The sequence below is a fragment of the Zonotrichia leucophrys genome, chromosome 6, assembly GCF_028769735.1.
Source record: "Zonotrichia leucophrys gambelii isolate GWCS_2022_RI chromosome 6, RI_Zleu_2.0, whole genome shotgun sequence".
Classification (NCBI taxonomy): domain Eukaryota; kingdom Metazoa; phylum Chordata; class Aves; order Passeriformes; family Passerellidae; genus Zonotrichia; species Zonotrichia leucophrys.
Window position 1 is genome coordinate 17,852,794 of NC_088176.1, and position 20,432 is coordinate 17,873,225.

A 20,432-nucleotide genomic window follows, 5' to 3' on the forward strand; every position below is an offset into this window, starting at 1 on the left:
ATACACGGTGGCGTGGAGAGGGGCAGGCTGCTTCATTCTGCCTGCAACCCACACACAAATTGGCTTAAAGAAACCACTGAGGAGCTGCATCCTCAGTTTCTTTGCACTTCAGAAAGAATGTGTGGGAATGCCAGTGACTGGGAAACAGTAAAGATATTCAAACTGTTTTTCCCAAATGTTTTTTAGCCAATTTGGGGAAATGATCAAACTTACACCTTCTCCATCATAATCAGAGCAGGACAGTTTCTCTGAGTGAAATTCCAGCTTAAATCAAATTTGGGAGGAGAATAAACATAGCTGTCTCTATTTTAATGGAATAATTTGAACTCTGCTTTGCCATCACCACTATTTGAAAGCTAAGTCTTATCTATCAACACTTTTTAATATATTAAGCTAAAGGGAGGAGTTAAAAAGCAGGCTTTATTATTAATATGTAAATATCCAGCCCTGGAGAAGGTTGATATGGTGTAAAAATGAATTATGCCAAGATAAAAGGAGTGGCTTAACCACACTTTAATCTTTGCTGATGTATTGAAGAAACATAAATAAAAAAGGGTTGAGGGTACCTTCTTATGTTGATGAGTGCTTATGAACTGTGCTTAAAGGTGAACAGCAAAGGCTTCTTAAAATAAAACAGAAAACTGCCCAAAGCAGCTGAGGTTCACAAATTACTGATAGAAGACACAGTCAGGTTTAAAAGCTGTATGGAATGTTTTCTTTGAAATACTCTTCAAATGTGGCCTTACAATAAAATTGTCGAGTTCCTAAGTCTTTTGAAGAAGAGCTGTCTTGTTTATAGGGAAAATAATTTCTAACAAGTTTCCTTGAGTTTCAGGCTCCTGAATTCCTGGGTCTAGTACATCTCATTTAGAGCAGAAGATTGTGCAAACTGAGATTTGAGAGTACTCCATACATTTTGATTGTCGTTAAGAAAGAAGTTAGTCACAGTGACTTGATAAAAGTGAGTTTTGGAGCACATTCTGACAGAGGCTGATTCAAACTGTTTTCTATGATCCTTCATACCTCTGTGATAAATTTTGCTCCATGTTTGTACCACCAAAAGCTTATCTGGAGAGTCCCTCTGTGTCCTCCAGTCCTGCTGTTCAGTGAGTGCTCATTAATGTGAAGTGCAGGCAGCAGTGCCACAGTGCTAAATCAAAGGGTTTGTGGCCGTAGCCTTGGGTGAGCATGACCCTGCTCTTGCTCTCCCAAGCTGGATAGAAAGTTTCTGATGTATCTGGGGAAGAGAGGAGGCCTTGGTCTGTACAAGTGTGGTGGGACTGTACTTCCAGTCTGAGGAGGTACAGCCACTGCAGAGAAGTTCCTTTCCATGTGCCTTCCTCATTTCTGTCTTACATCAGCTGTAAAGCAGAGTTTGTCTAGGACTGAATTTCTGGCCATGAGAGACAAAACCTAAACTTTTTGGTGCCTGAGTTGAATGCCAGGTGGCATAATTCTCTCACAGCTCAGCACAGCATGGGGACAGAATCATTCTGTGTTAATCTTGATTTATGTTTGTGTTTGTTTTCTTTTGTTTACATATTCTGTCTTGCCATGAGCAGTTCCTTGCTTCTCTGCCAGAAATGCATGTCTCAGCCCCTTTCTTTCTCCATTACTTTATCCTAATTTCTCCTCCTCTTCATCCCAAGCTTTCATCAGTTACTTGTGATGGAGAGGAGGTGAAGCAGTTGGAAGGGATGTGTTTCCCCTTAGGCAAATATGAAGAGCTTTACCCTGTGACAAAGTTATTGTGTTGCCAGAGCTTCATGAATAATTTTTTTATTCAGGAGGAATAGTCACTGTAAAACTGGTGGGGTCTGAAGAAATGTCCACTGAGGAAGCTGTTCTACTGTCACTAATTCCAGACACCTTTCCCATATAGATAAACCATGATGTGTGGATTCTTATTCTTCTGCCAGCAAAGTCTGGGGTTTTTTGGGAATCAGGACCCTGTGAAATTGTCTTGTGTTAGAGGAGAGCTGAAAGATGTGGGACAAGGTGTCTGAGGTGTAATTTAATTCCTGGCTCCATGTCCTAATGCGTGATGGAAGATTAACCCTGCATAGGGCTAATTAGGGATCCTGCTTTTGATGAGTAAATATCTTTGAGATAACATCTGCATGAGAACGAACATGACTGTTTTGAAGGGTCAGATATTGATATTACATGCAAATCCACCAGGATGCCAAACTATTTAGGAGCTAGAGTACAACATTAAGTTTTGGGAGTCTTGAGTTTTAATTTTTCCACCTGTAAGATGGGAATTTTCCAGTAAGAGCCGTGTCAGTGAATTTAAGATGCTATAATACCAGTGAAGAGGTAATGAAGAGGAGGAGGGATTTGGCTTCTGTTATTTGCCCTGTCTGAAGACAAAGATGTGATTTCTACTCCCTTGTTTGCTGGGTCCCACAGGGTGACAGCCTCAAGTAGGGTTCCTGGTTGGGTCAGGAGGAGCCCCTTCAGGAGGTGTCAGGGTGGGCTTCCCCTGGGCAGGCTGCCCTAGGTGTGTGGGGAGTGGCACTGGGTGTTTGTTGATTTGTTGTGCCTGATACCTGCTGTTATCTCTGCCCTGAGACAGCTGGCGCCTGATGCAGCTTATCAGTGTTTGCTCCTGCTGCTGTCTGATGCTGGGAGATGGGCCCAGCCAGGGCAAGAGGAAGACAAGGATGATGGGGGTTATGGGGTCAGTATCTGCCCAGGACCAGGGGATGCCTGAGTCAGCTCAGATGTGAGGAGCTGCTGGGTTAGCCTTGCCCCCAGGCAAAAGTGTCACAAATGGTACACAAATGGTAGATGTGGAAACTAAGATACAGTAACTAAAGTAAGCTGGGAGTGGATCCTGCTGCCAGAACTGTTTACAACAGAGAATGTTTTAAGATCTGTTTCTGAGGCCTGATTAAGTTCTTTTTTTTTTCTGATGTATCTCTGTCAGATATATCTGGGGCTTTTGTTACTGCTTTATGACCAACATATTTTTACCATCCTGTTACAGCCTTGAGGTAGGGAAACACAATTGTCCTCATTTTTTGTTAAGGAGGGATCTGAAATATTGAGCAATCAGATGACTTGCCTGAGGTGACAATGATTGTCTGTACAAGAACCACTCTGATGGCATCATTCTGCAAGGCTCATAGAAATATTCCTCCCATGGACTTTGAGTACAGTGATATGTTTGGAAGAATGCCATGGGGTTTGATGCTGAAGAGAAGAGGGATCCAGGAGATCCTGTGGATTTTCAAGGGTTACTTCCTTCAATCTCAAGAATCCTCTTGCTTGTGCAGGAAACCAAGCAAAGGTGGCAGAGGTCTGCATGGATGAACAAGATGCTTGTGACAAAGCTCATTAGCTAAAAAGGAAGCATAGAAGTGGAAGCAGGGACAGGTGACCCAAGAGGAGGAATACAGAGAAATTCCTGAGCGTGCAGGAGTGGACTTAGGAAGGCTAAAGCAATCTGGAGTTGGATCTGGTAAGGGATGTGAAGGGCAGTGTTGGGGCCAGGACTGTTTAAACAGCTTTGGTAATGACCTGGATAATGGGGCAGAGTACCCTCAGCAAGCTTGCAGATGATCTTGGGAGGACTGATTGGTGCATCAGATGATTGTGACAACATTTAGAGGGGTCCCAACAGGCTGAAGGAAGGAATGAACAGGAACCTGATGAAGTTCAACAGAGAGTAATGCAAAGTCCTGCACCTACAGATGATGAACGTAGGCAGCAGCACATACGGGGAGCTGACTGACTGGAAAGCAGCTTTGCAGAGAAGAACTGGGATGCTCTTGAACAAGTTGAATGTGAGCCAGCAATGCACCCTTGTGGCCAGCAAATTCCTGGGCTGCTTTAGGAGGAGCACTGCCAGCAGGTTCAGCGAGGTGAGCCTTCACCTCAGCACTAGTAATTGAACATCTTCTGTTCTTTGTCCAGTTCTGGTCTGCCTGAGACAAGAAGGCCATGGGATCACTGGAGTGAGTCAAGTGAGAGGTCACTAAAATGATTAAAGGATTGTGCAAGAAAATGCTTAGAGAAGCTGAGGAGGTTTGGATTGTTTAGCCTGAAGAAGAGAAGGGTCAGAGTGGTTCTTATCAAGGATGGTGTATAGTGTGTAAATATTTGATGGAAGAGTCTAAAACTAGAATCAAAACTAAAGCATGTCAAGGTTTTCCTTACTGACTTTCAAAGATCTTACCTTTAGAAATCAGATCCTGCTCCCCTGCTCCTTGCATGTGTTTCACCCCTAAAGATGCTGGTCCAAGACTCTCAGTGATGGTCAGTGCTGGTGCCCAGGCTGGGCTGGGCTCTGAGTGGAGACTTGCAGTAGCTTGGTCATCCCAGAGCAGGAATGGGTGTTCTTGGAGTGCTGTATCAGAGCTTATTGAAGGTTAGAGACTGCCTGAGCTATTTATGATGAAGTTTGATTTGGATAAACATCCATGTGTTTGGTGTTCGTCCTGTCTGCATCTTAATGAATGACTGTGCTTAGATTATCAGCCCTGGGATATGGGGAGGCTTGGGATATGGAAAAGCTTCAGGACATAAGAAAGCCATGTCTGGCTTTCTGAATGGATCAAAGTGGCTATGTGCTAAATGTTGGCTGTGAATGGGGATCTCAGTCCCTGCCAGGTTCCAGGATGGCCAGAAATCCAGGTGAGTAATTTTATTCCACACTAGAGGTTTCAGACTCCATGATCCTTTAATTTGAACCCAGAGCTGGAATCCATCTCTATTGATAAGACACTGGTAGCAACAATTACACTATGTCATAACTCTTTTTTACTTACCAACTTACTTACTTACCCAGAAGTTTTGTAAAGCTTTTCTGTGCAGTGGGGGCATCAACAGGAGCACCACTTGAAAAAGGTGACCTGCTGATTGAGTGCTTTCTACAGACATAGCTTCAGACCGTCATATAGAAGCTGTCTTTTAAACATAGAGACATATGTAAGAGTCAATAAGTAAAAAATTCTGTAAAATATGATCTTAGGATGTGGGGAGAAAGAAGTTGTCCAGGGCACATTGGTCCAGATCACTGCTTTGATAAAAGGCATTTGTTGCTGCTCTTGCTGTTTTGTTCTCTAAATGCCTTTGCCTTTCTTTAGAGAGAAATAGAGCAATAAACACAGGGGTTGGCTCTGGGTTCAGAATGCTGTGGTTAAGTGATGTTTAGGTCTGTTTGTCATCTTTTCTCTGTGAGCACAGTTACAATCTCAGTTTGGAGCACAAACTGGTCAGTCCATCACTGGGTAATTTATAGCGCTCCTTAGTCAGTTCCTTTCCTGGCATATTTTAGGGAGATGGGAAGGCACATCACACAGGTTAACAAGAATCTACTGTGGTAGAAAGGTGAGCATAGCTATTTGCAAATCTTTAACCCAGAGTGAACTGTTTTATCAGTCAGTAAACAGAAGCCTGTTTACCCTCAAAAGATTTCATTTCCTCTGTAAGGGTTGAGACCCCTGCACAGAGCTGGTGAGGGGTGTGGGGACATAATTTTGGTTAGGGAAGGATCTGACCAAAGTACTTGGAGAGGGAGAGAATGGGAAAATTTCTGTACAGAAAATATTAGTGCTGAAGTTTTTCCTGCTGAGTTCAGCTCTATGACTGGTCACCTGTAGCCAGTTCACTGCCAGTTTTCAGCAGATAAAAGATGATCAAGTGCCCAGGTTTACCTGGGTTAAAAAATGAGTCTGTACAAGGTTCAATCTTCTTGTAAAATAGGGAACTTCAGCTATGGCTCTAACTTTGATACTAGGCCCTTTGTGTTCAAATAAAGCAATTTCCTAGATTTGAGCAGATCCCTCAGATCTGCTTGAGTGTACCTGTATATTAGCTAATCCTCTAATCCAGCATCTAAAAATACACACACCCCATGGGCACTTGCTGGAGCTGTGCAAGCCAAGAAATTTGCTCACAGTCAGACATGAGGAGAAATCCTCTGAGTTCATGCAGGTTCACCACTCCTGTCTGTTGCAACCAGACCCAAGATTGAATTTCACTGAGTTAGACGCCAAGCCTGAAACATACCTGGATTTTCAGAGGTTGTGGGAGCTGTAGTGAGCTTTCCAGCCAATCTCAAGGCTTGTAGTGATGTGTAAAGGCAGGATGCTTTCTTCTGTTCTGGTACCTGCAAGAGAATAACTGCAGCCGTGCCAGCTCAGGAGAGCAGGGCTGGGGCTCTCTCCCTGCAATGACACTGGGAAAGAAAACCTCCAACTCCCCTGCAGCAAGTTCATGGGAGATGTAATATCTGAACAATTTTACAAACCTAAGTTGTTTCTTAGAAACTGAGAGCTGCTAAACTTTTCTGCAGTTAAAGAACTTCATACCAGTGTGGGAAGAGGGAGTTCAGTCTCCATTACCCATTCTCTCCTTGGCATATGTGTATAGGGAGATCTCCAGGTGGAAGTTTTCATGATCTATGCAATGTGGCAAATTCTTTGGATTATATTGCAGTATCAAGTATACTTCTGGATCCTGCAGCCCCTGCAGTCCAGTGATTATGTGTGAACCTTGTATTTCATTTCTGACAAATGTGGTTAACATAGAAAGCAGGATCCAAGTGTGACGTGCAAATTCAAAATACAGAAGAAAAATCATGTGTGTGTGTGTATATATATATACACACTATATATATATATATAGTGATTTTTTTTCCAGTCTCATCATATTCTGTAGTCTAAGTCATGAATTTTTACCCCGTGTTTTTAAAAGGTTTGAGAGCTTCATGTAAGAAGACAGGTGCTACTTGTGGAGTGTGTAGCACAGTGCTGCTGTCAGAGGACACCTATAGCTGCAGAGTTACCTTGTGCAGGGAACAACACGGAAGCAGCTGCCATTTTCTGCTTCACTTCTGATGCTTATGAGAGCGAGCATGTGCTCCAGAATTTTCTCTCACCAGAGAGCTGTGTTTGCTCCTTGGAGAAGAGTTTGCATCAGCTTCATCTCACAGCATTGTAAGTTCTGCTGAAGTCTGATCATGCTTTAGTCATGCTGTGTCCTTGGCCACAGAGAGGCGGTGAATTTCACAGATTAATTATACTTTGCATATAACAATATTCATGTTAAGCAGCATGACTTTCTATTTCATTGGATACCTCCTTGTTCCTGTGTTCTGGGAGATGGAAAACAGAAACGGAGAAGTGAATGGTAGAACAAAAGTCTGCATTTGCTATCTCCTGTGCTTCCATCCCAAACACTGAGTCCTAGGCTCCATAATGTTATTAGCAGATGTGGCACAATTTGAGGTGTTATTCCAGGAAATAGTGCCAGCGATTCTGGTGGCATCTCAGCTGTTTAAAAGCAGATTTGTTGCGCTCACCAGTTAGCATTGTGGGCAGGCTCTCCCTAACCTGCAGCCTGCTGTGTTCACCACAAGGGAAGAGAGGACAATAAAAGGGTGAAGAATACTGAGGAGCTCATTTGTGCCTTGGGTTTAAGGATTTCCATCACTTTCTACATATTCTTTAGTGTGCTTTAAATACTGCCCGTTGTATTGATTTGCCTTCTGGTGTCTTGCTGTGCAGAACCATGCTACTCAGAGTATACCTTAAATAGCTAGGAAATACCTTACTATCTTGCCATTCATAGAATATTTGAGTTGGAAGGAACTCACTAGGATCATCGAAGTCCCAGCTTCTGGCCCTGCACATGAGCTCTAAGAATCATACCACCTTCAAGAACTGAAGCTTTTGATCCTGGTACTGCCTTCACTTATGGTGAGAAGCACTCTATTCTTCAGGAGTGGGCAAGGGGTGGGCCACTAAGTTCAGGTGAGTGTGCTCTATATAGTGACCACAGACCTTTTAACAGCTGAAGCAGATAAGCAGGTTCAGAGAGGATTTTTTTGGTTGTTGTTGTTTGTTTTTTTTTTTTTCCTGAAAAGAGAGAAGTTTTCTCTAACTTGGCTAATAGTGATAAAATTGCCCAGCAGCCTGGTGCAAGGGTTTTGTGTGGTGACTGCTGCAGATCTGCAGTCACATGAGTGCATTTTGTGAATGGAGTGGTGGCCTGACCTCTGTATAACTGCACAGGGCATTGCATGGTAAGCGTTTTTGTTAATGACAGGCTTCTTACCCTGAGAGCAAGAGCTGGGCGGGGTGAGTGTTTTCCTGCAAGCAAAGTGCCTGGGTATTGGTTCACATGCAGGGAATTGTAGTCTCTTCCTCTACCAGTAATTCAGCTGAGTTATTAATTCAGGCAACTTCTCTGTAAAGAGCTAAAGCAGAGGCAGTAAGCACCAAAAAACCTGCCCAGGTCAAGGAGTGCAGCTTTTCCTAAACTTTGTTAGACTTTCCAGCATGTCCCAGAGCTGTGGGGGTACTCTCAGAGCATGCTGAGGCTACTGTGGGGAAACGTTCCCCTCCAAAACTAGGTTTCTGCTTCTGTTGCTTTGAAAGCAGATGGGAGGCCAGACCAGGGCACCCGTTTGCCTGCAGCACAGTAATATTGCCTGTATCAGGAAGGATCCAAAGTGTGGCATGCAGACAGCAACTGTTGCTCAGCTTTTCCAGCTATCTGGAATAGATCTGACAAGCAATTAGAGCATGAATATATTACAGAGCCGATGGGGGATGCCTTTGTTAAAACTTGTGACCCATACTTAGCTGCTGTTTACATTGGCGGCTGCTGCGAGGGTGGGCAAGACCCTACCTGCCTGTCTTTCTGTTCTCCCCTTCCCCGCGCCGAGCGCTGCAGCCCATTGGATGTTTCAAATGCTTTCTGCACAAGTCATAATTAATGCCGAGCTGTAGAGCTGAGACCAGATGTGCTGCCGAGATTATCTCCCAGGGCAGATCGGCTGCTCTGTGCTCTGTAGCGCTGGGTGAGTGGAAAGCTGCCAGTGCTGGGACTCAGAATGTGTCTGATGCCTGAAGTCAGGACTTTCTTTCTCTGCCGCTCCTGCTGTCTGACACTGCCTGGTTTCTGCTTGAAGCTCAGCGCCTGTCATGTAGCGGAGTGCTGCACAAGAACCAGAGGTATGAGATGATTTTCCAGAGTTTAGATTTGTTATGGTTTTCTTTTGCTAGAGGAAAAGCAGATATTTAAGTGTAGCCTTAGACAGAGGCTAAGAATCTAAAATAGGAACTGACTTTTCAAAGAGGGAAGGAGTGGGAAGGACGCAGACTGTGGCCAAAAATACTACTGGATACCAAGCTAGCATGTGAAGATAGTTCTGGGGAGAGGTGTTTCTATTTCATATCTACAGAATATTTAAATGGATGTATGTAGATGAGAGCAATCAGCTTCTAGAATATGGACACTGCTCTTTCTGGGAACAGGGTCAGAAGACACCAAGTTGTATCACAGACTCATTTGTGTGACTGGGCAAGTTATGTTGACAATTTTTCTTGATTCCTAGTTGTCTTTTGCCTCCTTTCTTTCCCCCCTTTTCTTGCATTTAATTGTTTAGTTGTTCAGGACTATCTCTTTTAGTACACATGGCTCCTACCATGAAACTCCTTTTACTGTTGCTGCTGCAGTAATTCACGTAGTCTGTGCTTGGGTGGGCTAGGGGAGGGGAAGCAAGTTAAAGATTTGTGTGTGTTTTGTGCTGTGGAAACACACGCATTTCTGAATGTCTGCCCGTGATTTTTTCTCAGTGCTTTCATGTGTGAGAGGGACAGATAAATGGGAACTTAAGAATGAAAGTGGGAAGGTAAAAGCAGGCACTTACCTGTGCAGGTGAGCACGTACACAATCTTTTATATCCATAAACTGCCTGTCTGTGAGGCACCACATGCGTGCGCGGGTGTATGTGCTGTTGTGGAGCAGCATCCAGGTGTAAGCCTGATTATCTTCCCACACATCTTTTAACGTGTGTGGAATAAGCTGCACGTACAGCTGACGTAGGTGTGCCTGGACTTTTCACACTTTAAGTAGATGCAGAGTCCTCAGTCCTCCATATGAAGAAAATCTACTCAAAAACTGACTTTATCTCTGTCTTTAGTTTATTTTGGTTGAACTCAGAGCCTACGATGAGGAAAAATGTAGCAGAGAGCATATATTTTCCTGCCCACTGCATGTCTGGACAGCATAGCTGAATGTATAGGCTTTGTATGCCTGGAGCTGGTGGGTGAGCTGTTCAGGCCAGGACAGAGAGCCTGTCTGTGTCTTAGTCAGTACATCATTCCTGGCTTGCTTTTTCCACAAAGAGTCACCTAAATCTTTAAAGAACAGAGGCAGCTTGTTGGAGTAGAGGAAAGAAATTCTGTAGCTCTGCTAGCTCATTTTTTTAGTATCTCTTGAATCTTTCTGAGATTAAGGATGTGGTTCCAGGCATGCTGGAGTTTTTTTCTGCTTTGAAATCAAACAAAAGGGCCTAGCTATAGATAAGGGTATGGCAAGGAAAGTTAACCCTTAGGTTGCTAGTAAACTTTTGGCTTTATTTCCAGCTTAACACTGTCTGGAGTGTGACTAGATGGCACTGGCTCCCCTTCTTTAGAATGAAGAAAAAGACTTTAATGTCTTCCAGCGGGATCATCAAATGGAGTGAAGCGCTGCCAAGTTCAGTCTGAGCTGCAGGGCCCAGTGATTAAAAACAGGCCTGTGCCTTGAGGAGCAGGCAGATGAGGCTGTGTGTGACTGGCTCCACATTGCTTCTCCTTGCAAGGCAGGGCAGTCCCTGTCCAAACTGGAGATGCTGTCATATACTGGGAGTTTCAGGCACATTTAACTGCACATCACTTCTACAAGCTCTGAGACCTGACAGAAATGAGATGAATGATACAGAGCCACAGAGCCCCAGTTCCTCAGTTTGCCCTGTGTGGCACTGGGAGACTGAAGTAGGCACATTTGCTAAGTCTGTTCCCAGTGTGACTGAGAACAGTGATAATTCTCCCAAAGAAGATGCCCAGATAGCCGGCCTGGAACTGTCAGCATCTCAGACTTCCCTTTGACAGAACCCTTCCAGCCCTCTCCATAAATAGCTTTTAGATTGCTCTTTCTATGTATCTTAACACTATTTTTCTTTTCTAAGCCATGGACAAGTTCTGCAGCCACTGAACAAATGAGCAGTTTCTCCAAGGCAAACTTTTCAGTCCTGCTAACTGCAACTCTTGTGCTTTTCCTCTCTTAACACCAACCATTATGCTATTACTGCCAAAAGACTCAGCCTGGGTGCAGTCTTCCTCCTGAGCAGCATCTCTGGTGGCCCTTGCCTATGGCTCAGCAAAAAAAAAAGTAGGATAGAGAGAAAGAAAAAGCTCACAGCTGCTGTGTAACTGAAAAATGTAACAAAGGGAAAGTTTCAGTTAGCAAAAGACTTGTCTTGGGTGAAATATTTTGTCTGAGCAATGTTTGGTGATCCTTTCTAATGCTTCCCTGGAAAATTAGGGTTCAATTTCAAGGGAGAATGAAAGGCATAGATCTGCAGCTGGAGTTGGGTCGGAGTGGGGCTGCCAAACCTGGGTGTGAGGCAGCTGAGGGAGAGCTGGGCTGCGAGAAGTCTTTCACCCTGGCAATGACGTGAGTCCTCTACCCACCAAAAATCACCTATGCAGACTGTGTGATCTCACTAGCACAGCCCTTCAGCAGACACTGTCACACAAGAAGAAACCCATGCTTGTGCCAGCTCCTTTCACTCATCCTGTGATAGGTAGATCGTCATCTTCCTCAGTCATGTTTGTTTCATGCCTGGTTTTTCTTGTTACTTGTTTGTAATGGTCTGAATGGAGGTGAAGAATACTGCAGTATAAGAATATTTCAATGCCTTTATTTCCTGCAAAGATTGCTGTTTTCATCAAGGAGAAAAGTGTAACTGACCTTAGTGTGTGAGGAGGAAAGATGGGATCCCCAGCATCTGGCTGTACTGGAGACACCCACAGTGATGGTGAGACTTGTGAAGGGTCCATCTGCTGCTCCATCTGAGTCTCAAAGGAGATCACCCTTCTATCTCTTAGCATCGCATTCCTTTACCTCTGTGCTGGTGGTCTCTATTTGACTGTAGTCCTCTTGTCTCCAGAAGTGACTCACTGTAGATTGCACCTACAGAAAGCTATTGCTGTTGTGATCCAGGTTGGCTGTGAAGGCAAGGACTGATGCTGCCTGAAATGCATTGGAAATGTTGCTGATCACAGACCAGTCAAGGCTGGGGAAAAGTAAATTCTCTTCAGTGGAGATTATGCATGCACTTGTTCTGCCTGTGCTTGCTTATGTGTGTGTCTGACACTGCCTTTGTCCTCGATCTGAGTTAGGTGTAGAACCTCAGAACATGAGCTTATAGAAGAACACTGTACATGTGCTTTATGCCTGGGGAATGCAGAGCATTTACCTCCTTCCCAGAGTTTTCTCTAGACAGACCCATTAGGAAACAGATTCAGCAAGCAGGGATTTGAGAAAAGAGGGCTGCTATTGCTCTGACACGTGCCACATCCTGACCTCCCTGAATTTATATGTCTTGCATCTTGAAAAGTGGACACATATGTCATTTTAAGGAAATAGATATGCCCCATCATGACAGCAGGGATTACATGATGGGATTACAAAGCAATCCATGCAAAACCAGAAAGAGATTCGCTTTCCTAGAAACTGACTTCAGAGGCACCCAACTCAGTGAAAACTCAAAGAGATTAGAAATAAGAACTAGTAAAACCTTTACTCTGCAATAAACCCAACACATCCAGTGATAAAGATAAGTCACTCCCATGCTCCAGGGCATGCTCTCCTGCCAGGATGAGGGAATTTCCTTTGAGACTTTTCATGGCCCTCCAGCTTTGATACTGTAATGCAGTTGTGTAGGCTGTGGTGTAGGGAAAGTTTCTGTCTTCTGATGTGTAACAAACAGGCAAGGAAAGGAAATTGGGCTTCAGGATTCTTCTTGCAGCTTTCGTTCAGTGAGTTGAACCTGATAATGAGGGTTTGTTTCACTGAGCATTCAGCAGGCTTGGACTGAATATAGAAAGAGGTATGGTTTGACATGGTGTCTCCTGTAAAGAACAGTGATGGGTGGTTAGGGAATATCCTGCCAGGAGTTACTCTCATGAATTTAGCACTAAAAAAAAAGAAGACATGGTCATTAGTGGGGGAAGGTAAGTGGACCCTTCAGAAATGACCAAAATCCCTGGCCTGGTATGAGCACATATGTGCAAGTATTAAACACAGCTTCTGGCTATTGGGTGTGAAACAGTGTGACTCCAGTATTGCATGCTGCTTTTTTTATTTTCAGACCTGCAGGTTTAACTGAGTGCTGAATGAATGACCTAAAGATCCTTGATATCTACGGAAAACTTCTTGTATGTTTGAGAAATCCCTGAGTAGAATTTCCTGCCTGCTCTGGTCTGGTTTAATCTGAAATTCTGAGAATAGATTCTGAAATTCTGGAAGTAGATTCTGGGATTCCCTCACTTACTGAACTTTTATTGCCAAAACATTATTAACTTGGATACTCTCTTCCCTTACTCCACCAAACATGGTAGGGTGCTAGAATTAGTGTTTCAGAACTCAAATCAGCAGCAGTCCTTTCAGATGGAGCAGTCTCCTAGTAATAGGGATCGAACTAAAATCTCTGGCTTACACAACCTCTTCTGTCTTGCTGAAAAACCTGATGCCAGAACAAGTGGCATTCAGCAGCTGGTGTTGGCCAGGAACTCCATACTCCCCAGAGAAACAGACAGTGCTTCATACTTAATGATAAATGTCTACAGTAGATCTGACTAAAGAATTAACCTAGGCCAGTCTGGTTTTACGGAATATGGTGCTTCTGATATTTTCAAGATGCAAGAAGTACAGCACACAGTTTTTAGTAGGAAGGGCAGGATCTTGGATCTGGGTTTTGCATGCTTTTTACTGTTTTTTTTTTTTTTCATTTTAAATTTTCATTCAGCAAGTTTAATGAAAGGAAAAGAAATAGAAAGAGTCTGCCAGGATGGTGGAAGATTCTCAGAATATCCAGTTTTAATGTCGACAGCTGTACTCTGCTGTATTAGCAATCCCTACTGGGATTGCTGCCTGTTGGGCTGGCCAGCTGCAAACTAGTGGAGGGCAGCTGTGTGACAGCCTAAGCAGTGGGTGCATGCAGCAAGGACGTGTGCCCCATAAAGTCAATGTAGCCTTTGTTTTGGTCTTCTTGGGGTGGGAACTGCAGTGAAAGTATAATTACTTAGTCTAAATCCAGCACAGCTGTGGATAACCATAAACATAACCTTAAGCTCACCTTCCTTGTGTATGAGATACAAACCAGCTTAGGGCAGAGAGCAGTTTGAAGCACTGTCAAGCAGAAAAAAAATAATTTGTCATGTACTTCTTGTTTTTTAAAATAGCTTTATCCTTCAGAGTCTGTTAGAAACCTTCCCAAGGCTGCCCCCTCCATGTGAGCGCTTCCCTCCCCGCGTGCCCCAAGCAGGAGCTGAGGCAGGGTCAGGCTGGACCTGACTCTGGTGTCTCTCTCTCTCTCTGTGGTGCAGGGATCTTCGGGCAGCGCCTGGAGGACACGGTGCAGTACGAGCGGCGCTATGGGCAGCGCCTGGCCCCGCTGCTGGTGGAGCAGTGCGTGGACTTCATCCGCGAGCGTGGCCTCACCGAGGAGGGGCTCTTCCGCATGCCCGGGCAGGCCAACCTCGTCAAAGATCTGCAGGACTCTTTTGACTGTGGAGAGAAACCCCTTTTTGACAGGTGAGTTGGCATCACCAAATTCGGGCTGGTGTATGTGTGACATGTAAAATCTGCCAGGAATGTCCATGCAGTAGCAATCCTGGCTTGCATGTTCTCATGTTCTTTCCACAGTGTCATTCTCTCTGTTGAAAGCTCTGATGGAGCTTTCTCCCACATGGTGGTGGATGTGGAGGCCTTTATTCAGCTCAGTGGTGGAGCAGAGCTCATTGGTCTGTGTGAGGCTCCTCCAGTGTTTCAGCTTTAGCACATGTTGAATGAAAGGCATTGCTAGATTTGGGTGCAGCAAACTGAGAGGCTGGTGGGATCCCATCAGAGAAATGGGTGTGACAGAGCTGAACTAGGTGATGTACAGCTTTCAGATGTTGCACTCTCCCAGCAGACCTGCCTGGAGCAATATCTTGACTCTTCCTTTGTCACCAGGTTTTAGAATAGTCACCACCATCTGGCATGTTTTACCTGGCCTTTATGCCAGCAGCTGTTTTGTAGATGCTCAGCTTAATATTGGTTCCCATGGGAGGAGTGCCAGCCCTGTGTCTGAGTGCTCCATCCGAGGGCAGCAAGGGAAGGGCAGCTCTCAGCTGTGCTGTCTCTGCATTGGCCCTCGGGCAGTCAGATGATCAGAAAGATAAATGCCATCAAGGCCTTCCAGCCAACAGCTGTCCTTACCCTGTAACTAACATTCCATCCACTCTGTCATGAGTACATCCTGCCTGGAGTGAAGGTCAGCATTGTGCAAAGCTCAATGGCCCTTTGTGAAATGGGGCTTGACCCTAACAGAGACCTTGAACTTCAGGGATATTTGGATCCAAGGGTGTTGTGTAGATCTGGTCTGATCTCTATCACAGGTCCATAAATGAGATAAGATCTGGGATCTTGTCTTGCAGGCCTGGCACCATTTCTTGCTGGTCCTCACTAGCCCAGGCTTTCCAGGTGATGCCAGTGGCATCTGGTGTATTACCAGCACATTAACCTTGGGGGATTGCTTCCCCTGGACCTGCAGCCAGTCTCAACCTTGCCAATCCCTTCCCTTCCTGCCTACCACTGCAGGAAGAGCCAGCACTGTCTCCTGCGTGGGCAGAAAGTGTTTGGTCTCATCTTGGGAAGTATATCTGCAGAGTTTATTTGGAACATTCTTCTAATTCTTCCCTTCCCTCAGCTTCCCAGACCACCCATCCTCCTTTCTTTGATTCCTAACCACAAACAGCATTTGCTCCCTAAATGGAAGTGTCAAACATTTAGAAATATTTCCATGAAAAAATAAGTTTGAAATCATCAAATTTTCTCAGTTAATTTTTTCTTTAGCAAAACCTTTGTATTTTTAACTGAATGTCTGGGTGTTCTAGTTCAGAATTAGAATTATCTTAATTCAGTGCTTACACTGTGGAACAGGAGTATCTACAGAAGGAATTAATTAGGAGTGAAAATTTCAATTTCAAGTTTTATGTAGCCTTATCTAACTTCTTTGTTATGTAGATAAACCAAGCCTCCACACAGCATTTTTAAAGCAAAATACAATTGTACAATAGTTTGGATTGTGAGGGATCCTAAAGTTCACCTCCTTCAAGCCCCTTGCCATGGGCAGGGATACCTTCCACTAGATCAGGTTTCTCAGAGCCCATTCAACCTGGCTATGAACACTTCCAGGGATGGGGCATCCACAGAAACCTCTTGCAGTGCCTTACCCCGGCTCAGGTGCAGAAAGCATCTTTATTTCCACAGGCATTTGCACTGGCTAAACAGATCAGTGCTAAGTCTCCCCTTTGAGAGAGGCACCAAGGGCCTCCAGGAGGGATGGCTGCCTTGTGTGTGTCAGTGTGGAATGCAGCAAGGAAGGGTTCAGTGCACAATCAAAGGAAGCAAGCCTGGAGTACCTGAGTAGTGGAAAATTGAGGGTGTCCCAGTTGTTGCCTTTTGCTCTTTCCACCATTCCCCACACAGTCTGTCTCACACACCTGTAGTCACAGAGAGCAGGAAGGGAGCGGCAGTGCCCATCTGGCTACATGAAATCCTTCTCCTCCCAGCAACCAAAATTTTCTCCGTGTGTAACTACAGCTTATCTCTGTATGGCCTGGGATACCTTGACAGCAGAAGTGTGAAATCCTTATGCTTCTTTCCAAATCAGGTGCAGTGAAAGCAATATCCTGTCTTATTTCCCAGCTGCAGTCAGTGCTTTTAGACACCTTTTGTAACTACAGTGATATCCCAGGTTTATAGCCTGCCTTCCGCATGATGGATCAAACCTCTGTGATGGCTGACAATTCAAATATTTATTTTTAAAAGGCTTTCTTTTCCAATATTCTTATGAAAGGCCAGGTGTTGCTGTTTTGGAACCACCTGTAGCAGTCTGCTCCTGGTGTACTTTCATGTTGACTGAAAGTCTGGCTGTATTTCATATGGCACCATGGATGAACCAGTTACTGCAGCCAGTGGCCCTGAAGCTCTGTTCTGGGCTCTGCTTCTCAGGGATAGTCAGATTCACTATCCATGCCTGAAACTCCACACTAAAGGAAAAAAAAATAATAAGGGTACTGATCTCATTTGTAAAACACTATAATCAGCTGAAGAAAACCACTGTGTGAAACTCTGATATTCTTAAATATGATGGAGCTGTTTAATAGGAATAACATAAGCAGGATGAGGAGTATGTGGTATCTGTTGACAGCTTCCTGTTGTAGTTTTCCCAGCTTTCTTTTAGCTCTGTGTTCCAAAAAAGAAACATACTAAATAGAAGAGATTCAGCCTTTGGAGAGAAGAAAGGATTTGAAGCCTCTTGCCCAGTGTTCACTGATATGTTTTTCTCAGAATTCTTTAAAGACAGTCAGGGTAATGGTGGGTAGGGAGGAGCTGGTGACAGAATCTGTTTAGACTTCCAACAGTCAAAACCTTTGAGGAGGTTTTGTTAATCATCTGCGATGATTAACAGTGTTGTACCACAGGAAAATTGGAATGAGGGAGAGATACCCCCGTAGACCAGAAGCTGGGTAGCTGGAATGGGTTCATCATGGGATCTGACACCTCAACCCCAATTTCAAAGCAAAGGAGAAAGAAGAGGAAAAAGAGGTTCCTGGACTAGGAGAAAAAATAAAAGCTGATATCCTATCATACCAGATGGGCTAAGATGTTCCAGATACCACAAGCCAGGCAGCCATACCAAAAGGCAAAAGAGGACCTAGAGGAAATACAGCTTCCTCCATTTCTACTGAATGATTGAGCAGGGCACGTGGGAGCCCAGCCCATGAGCTGTACATGTGTGCTGGCTGGGGAGAGTATCAGGGAGGATCAGTGAGAGACTCAGAGGTTATGTTTCACAGAGCAGGGATGCATCTGTTGTCAGTGCTGTGTGATCACTGTGCACTTGCCTGCACTATTCCTCACATTCCTGGTCCACACTGGCAGATGAACCACAGTGTCACCCTGCCTTAAGCAGTATTATGGACAGGCATATCCCTTCCACTGCCTATGTTACCTGAGGTGCATTTCTGTCTTGACAGAATGGAGATTTCCCTTGTTCCCAGGCAGACCTTCCTGCCTACTACCAATGACTAGGAAGAGCTTCCTTCCATGGGCCTGCTTTGTCCCTAAGAGGGCCCTTGATACACCCCCCAAAAAAGGCATCAAGCTTTGGGGTAGTGTGGGTTTCTAAATTTCCTTCCCTGTTCTCTGTTGCAGCAACACAGATGTTCACACTGTGGCGTCCCTCCTGAAGCTTTACCTTCGAGAGCTGCCAGAGCCTGTCATCCCCTTTGCCAAATACGAAGACTTTCTTTCTTGTGGACAGCTACTCTCAAAAGATGAGGGAGAGGTCAGTGATCCTTCTAATCTGCCTCCTCAGAGGATGTTCCCAAGAAACAATGTAGTACAGGTTTTTTTCCTCATCTCCTCAAACTTGATTTAAATTAATGAAGTCCCTGGGAACCTTTCCCTGAATTTTCCTGGAGCTGTGAATGGGGTGCTGTTATCACAGGCTGCTACTTTAAAAAAAGTCAGTCTTGTAGCCTGGTGCTTCTTTCTTCAGAGCAAAGCTCTTGTGTAGCATAATTGGCAAGAGATGCAAGGTAGGAGGAAATCTGGGTTCCTTTCCCAGCTTTGCTGTTCACTCACTAATAAGCTGTATGGAGTCACTCCCTTTGTGTTTTCCATTTTATATATCAGAACCCTATACTCTCCTTTCCAAAGATTTTGGTGGATGAGACATTGATCAGTGCAATGGTCTTTGTATTTCTTAGAGGAAAGTCATTATGAGAAGGCAGGCTATGATATTATCCCAGAACTAGGGGGAAATAATGCTATGAATAATTTGCCAGAACCTTCTTACAATGCTCTTCTCTTTGGTTTCCAGGCGAGGGAAAGGGCTGACAAAAGCTACCAAGTCTGTGGCAGTCATGGAGTAGGATCATTTGCAATGTCTTTGATTGATCTTTTCTATCCATATTGTGGTGCTCCCTTAGCCTTTTGCAGATTGCAAAGACACATTAGATGTGGTCTGATGTGGGTGCCACCTTCTAGGACACAAACTTAAAGAGGCTGTTACTTGTGTCTTTTCTTTGCTAAAGAAGCCAAGGCCTGAGGGCTTGTAAGTTGTGGTCCCCAGTTCTGCCCCTTTTCTGTGTGTGGTCTTGTCTTTGTCTCTGGCAGAATTTGTAAAAGCTGTTCCTCACAGTGAGTCTGGGGTTCACTTTCAGTTCAAGTGGCAGAAGGCTCTGTGGAGATTGCCCTTTATGATGCCCACAGGAAGATGCTTGTTTGCATGCATCAAATGGATCATATGTGGCAATATAAGTTTTTTATGGTTAAAAGGCAAATTACACTCAAATGACACTTAACCTCTGGTCAACTGTGAGAAAGCAAATTTCTGTGCATGATGCAGCATGTTACCACACGTGGATATGTACCTGCATTCTCGACACAGCCACATCAGGGTGCCCGTGCACTAATGTTGTAATTTAGTGGGTAGAGGTGTGTGTCCACTCCCTCCAAAACTTGCTCATTTTCTGCCTTGTCCTTAGTGAACTCAGGCATCTCTACAGGGTGCTGTGCTACACACCCCACAGCAGTTATTTCACAAGAAACTGCAGCATTTCAAAGGCAGTGGAGCTGGTTTGATTTTGGTTGTAAGATGTGCAGACTGGGAAGTTTTGGATCCACTAAGCACTATTGCACAAGAGTAGAGACACTGCCAAATTGGGCAAACATAATTGTACATCCCTGCTCAGCTTATTAGCTATGTTGTTTGCCCGATTTTGTCTGCACAGGCTGCAGCAGTTTGGGAAGCAACATCTCTGTGAGCAAGGTCAGACTCAAATGACTTGTAGGGCAGAATTCTCTTTAGATTAGAAAGGCAATGGGGAGCACTAGGTAGCCAAAATGAGCACTTAGAAAGCACAGCACTGCTCATGGCAGAGAGTTGTTTTGTTAAGGTGCTGTTGTAAACATAAGCAATTTTGGTTTTGTCAGGGAAACCTGGAACCCCAACGTGGGCTGTTTACCTTTTCAGAAAGGAAGGTGGAGTGCACACAGCAGGGGTGGAGAGGCTGTACGTGCACAGTAGCACATGGAGCAGAATGCAGCACAAAGTCATGCCCAGCCTATGGGGCCTGACTTTCCTCCCACGTGGAAAATCCCCCTGCTCACAAACGTGGTTTCAGTGAAACCATGATTTTTAAGACGTAGTGGTAAGCAGGGAATTTAAAAATCAAACGTTTTGTTTTGTAAAGGTATTTTGAAACAAAATGCAATTGTACTGGTTTAATTTGAAGTACTGTTTTCTTTTAAATTTTCACTTGAAAGTTTTGAATGAGACTCTTAACATAATTTTTTTTTTTTTGGTATGT

General features: G+C 44.4%; 1 protein-coding gene across 6 annotated transcripts in view; it reads left to right on the top strand.

The window, feature by feature from the left end:
- ARHGAP22 (Rho GTPase activating protein 22) overlaps positions 1-20,432 on the top strand; it is a 117,211-nt gene that overhangs the window by 84,592 nt on the left and 12,187 nt on the right. For all 6 annotated transcript variants that reach the window (XM_064716302.1, XM_064716303.1, XM_064716304.1 and 3 more), the window contains 2 exons: positions 14,394-14,601; positions 18,271-18,403. In XM_064716302.1, coding sequence (XP_064572372.1) covers positions 14,394-14,601; positions 18,271-18,403 — 341 coding nt within the window. The remainder of the gene's footprint in view (positions 1-14,393; positions 14,602-18,270; positions 18,404-20,432) is intronic.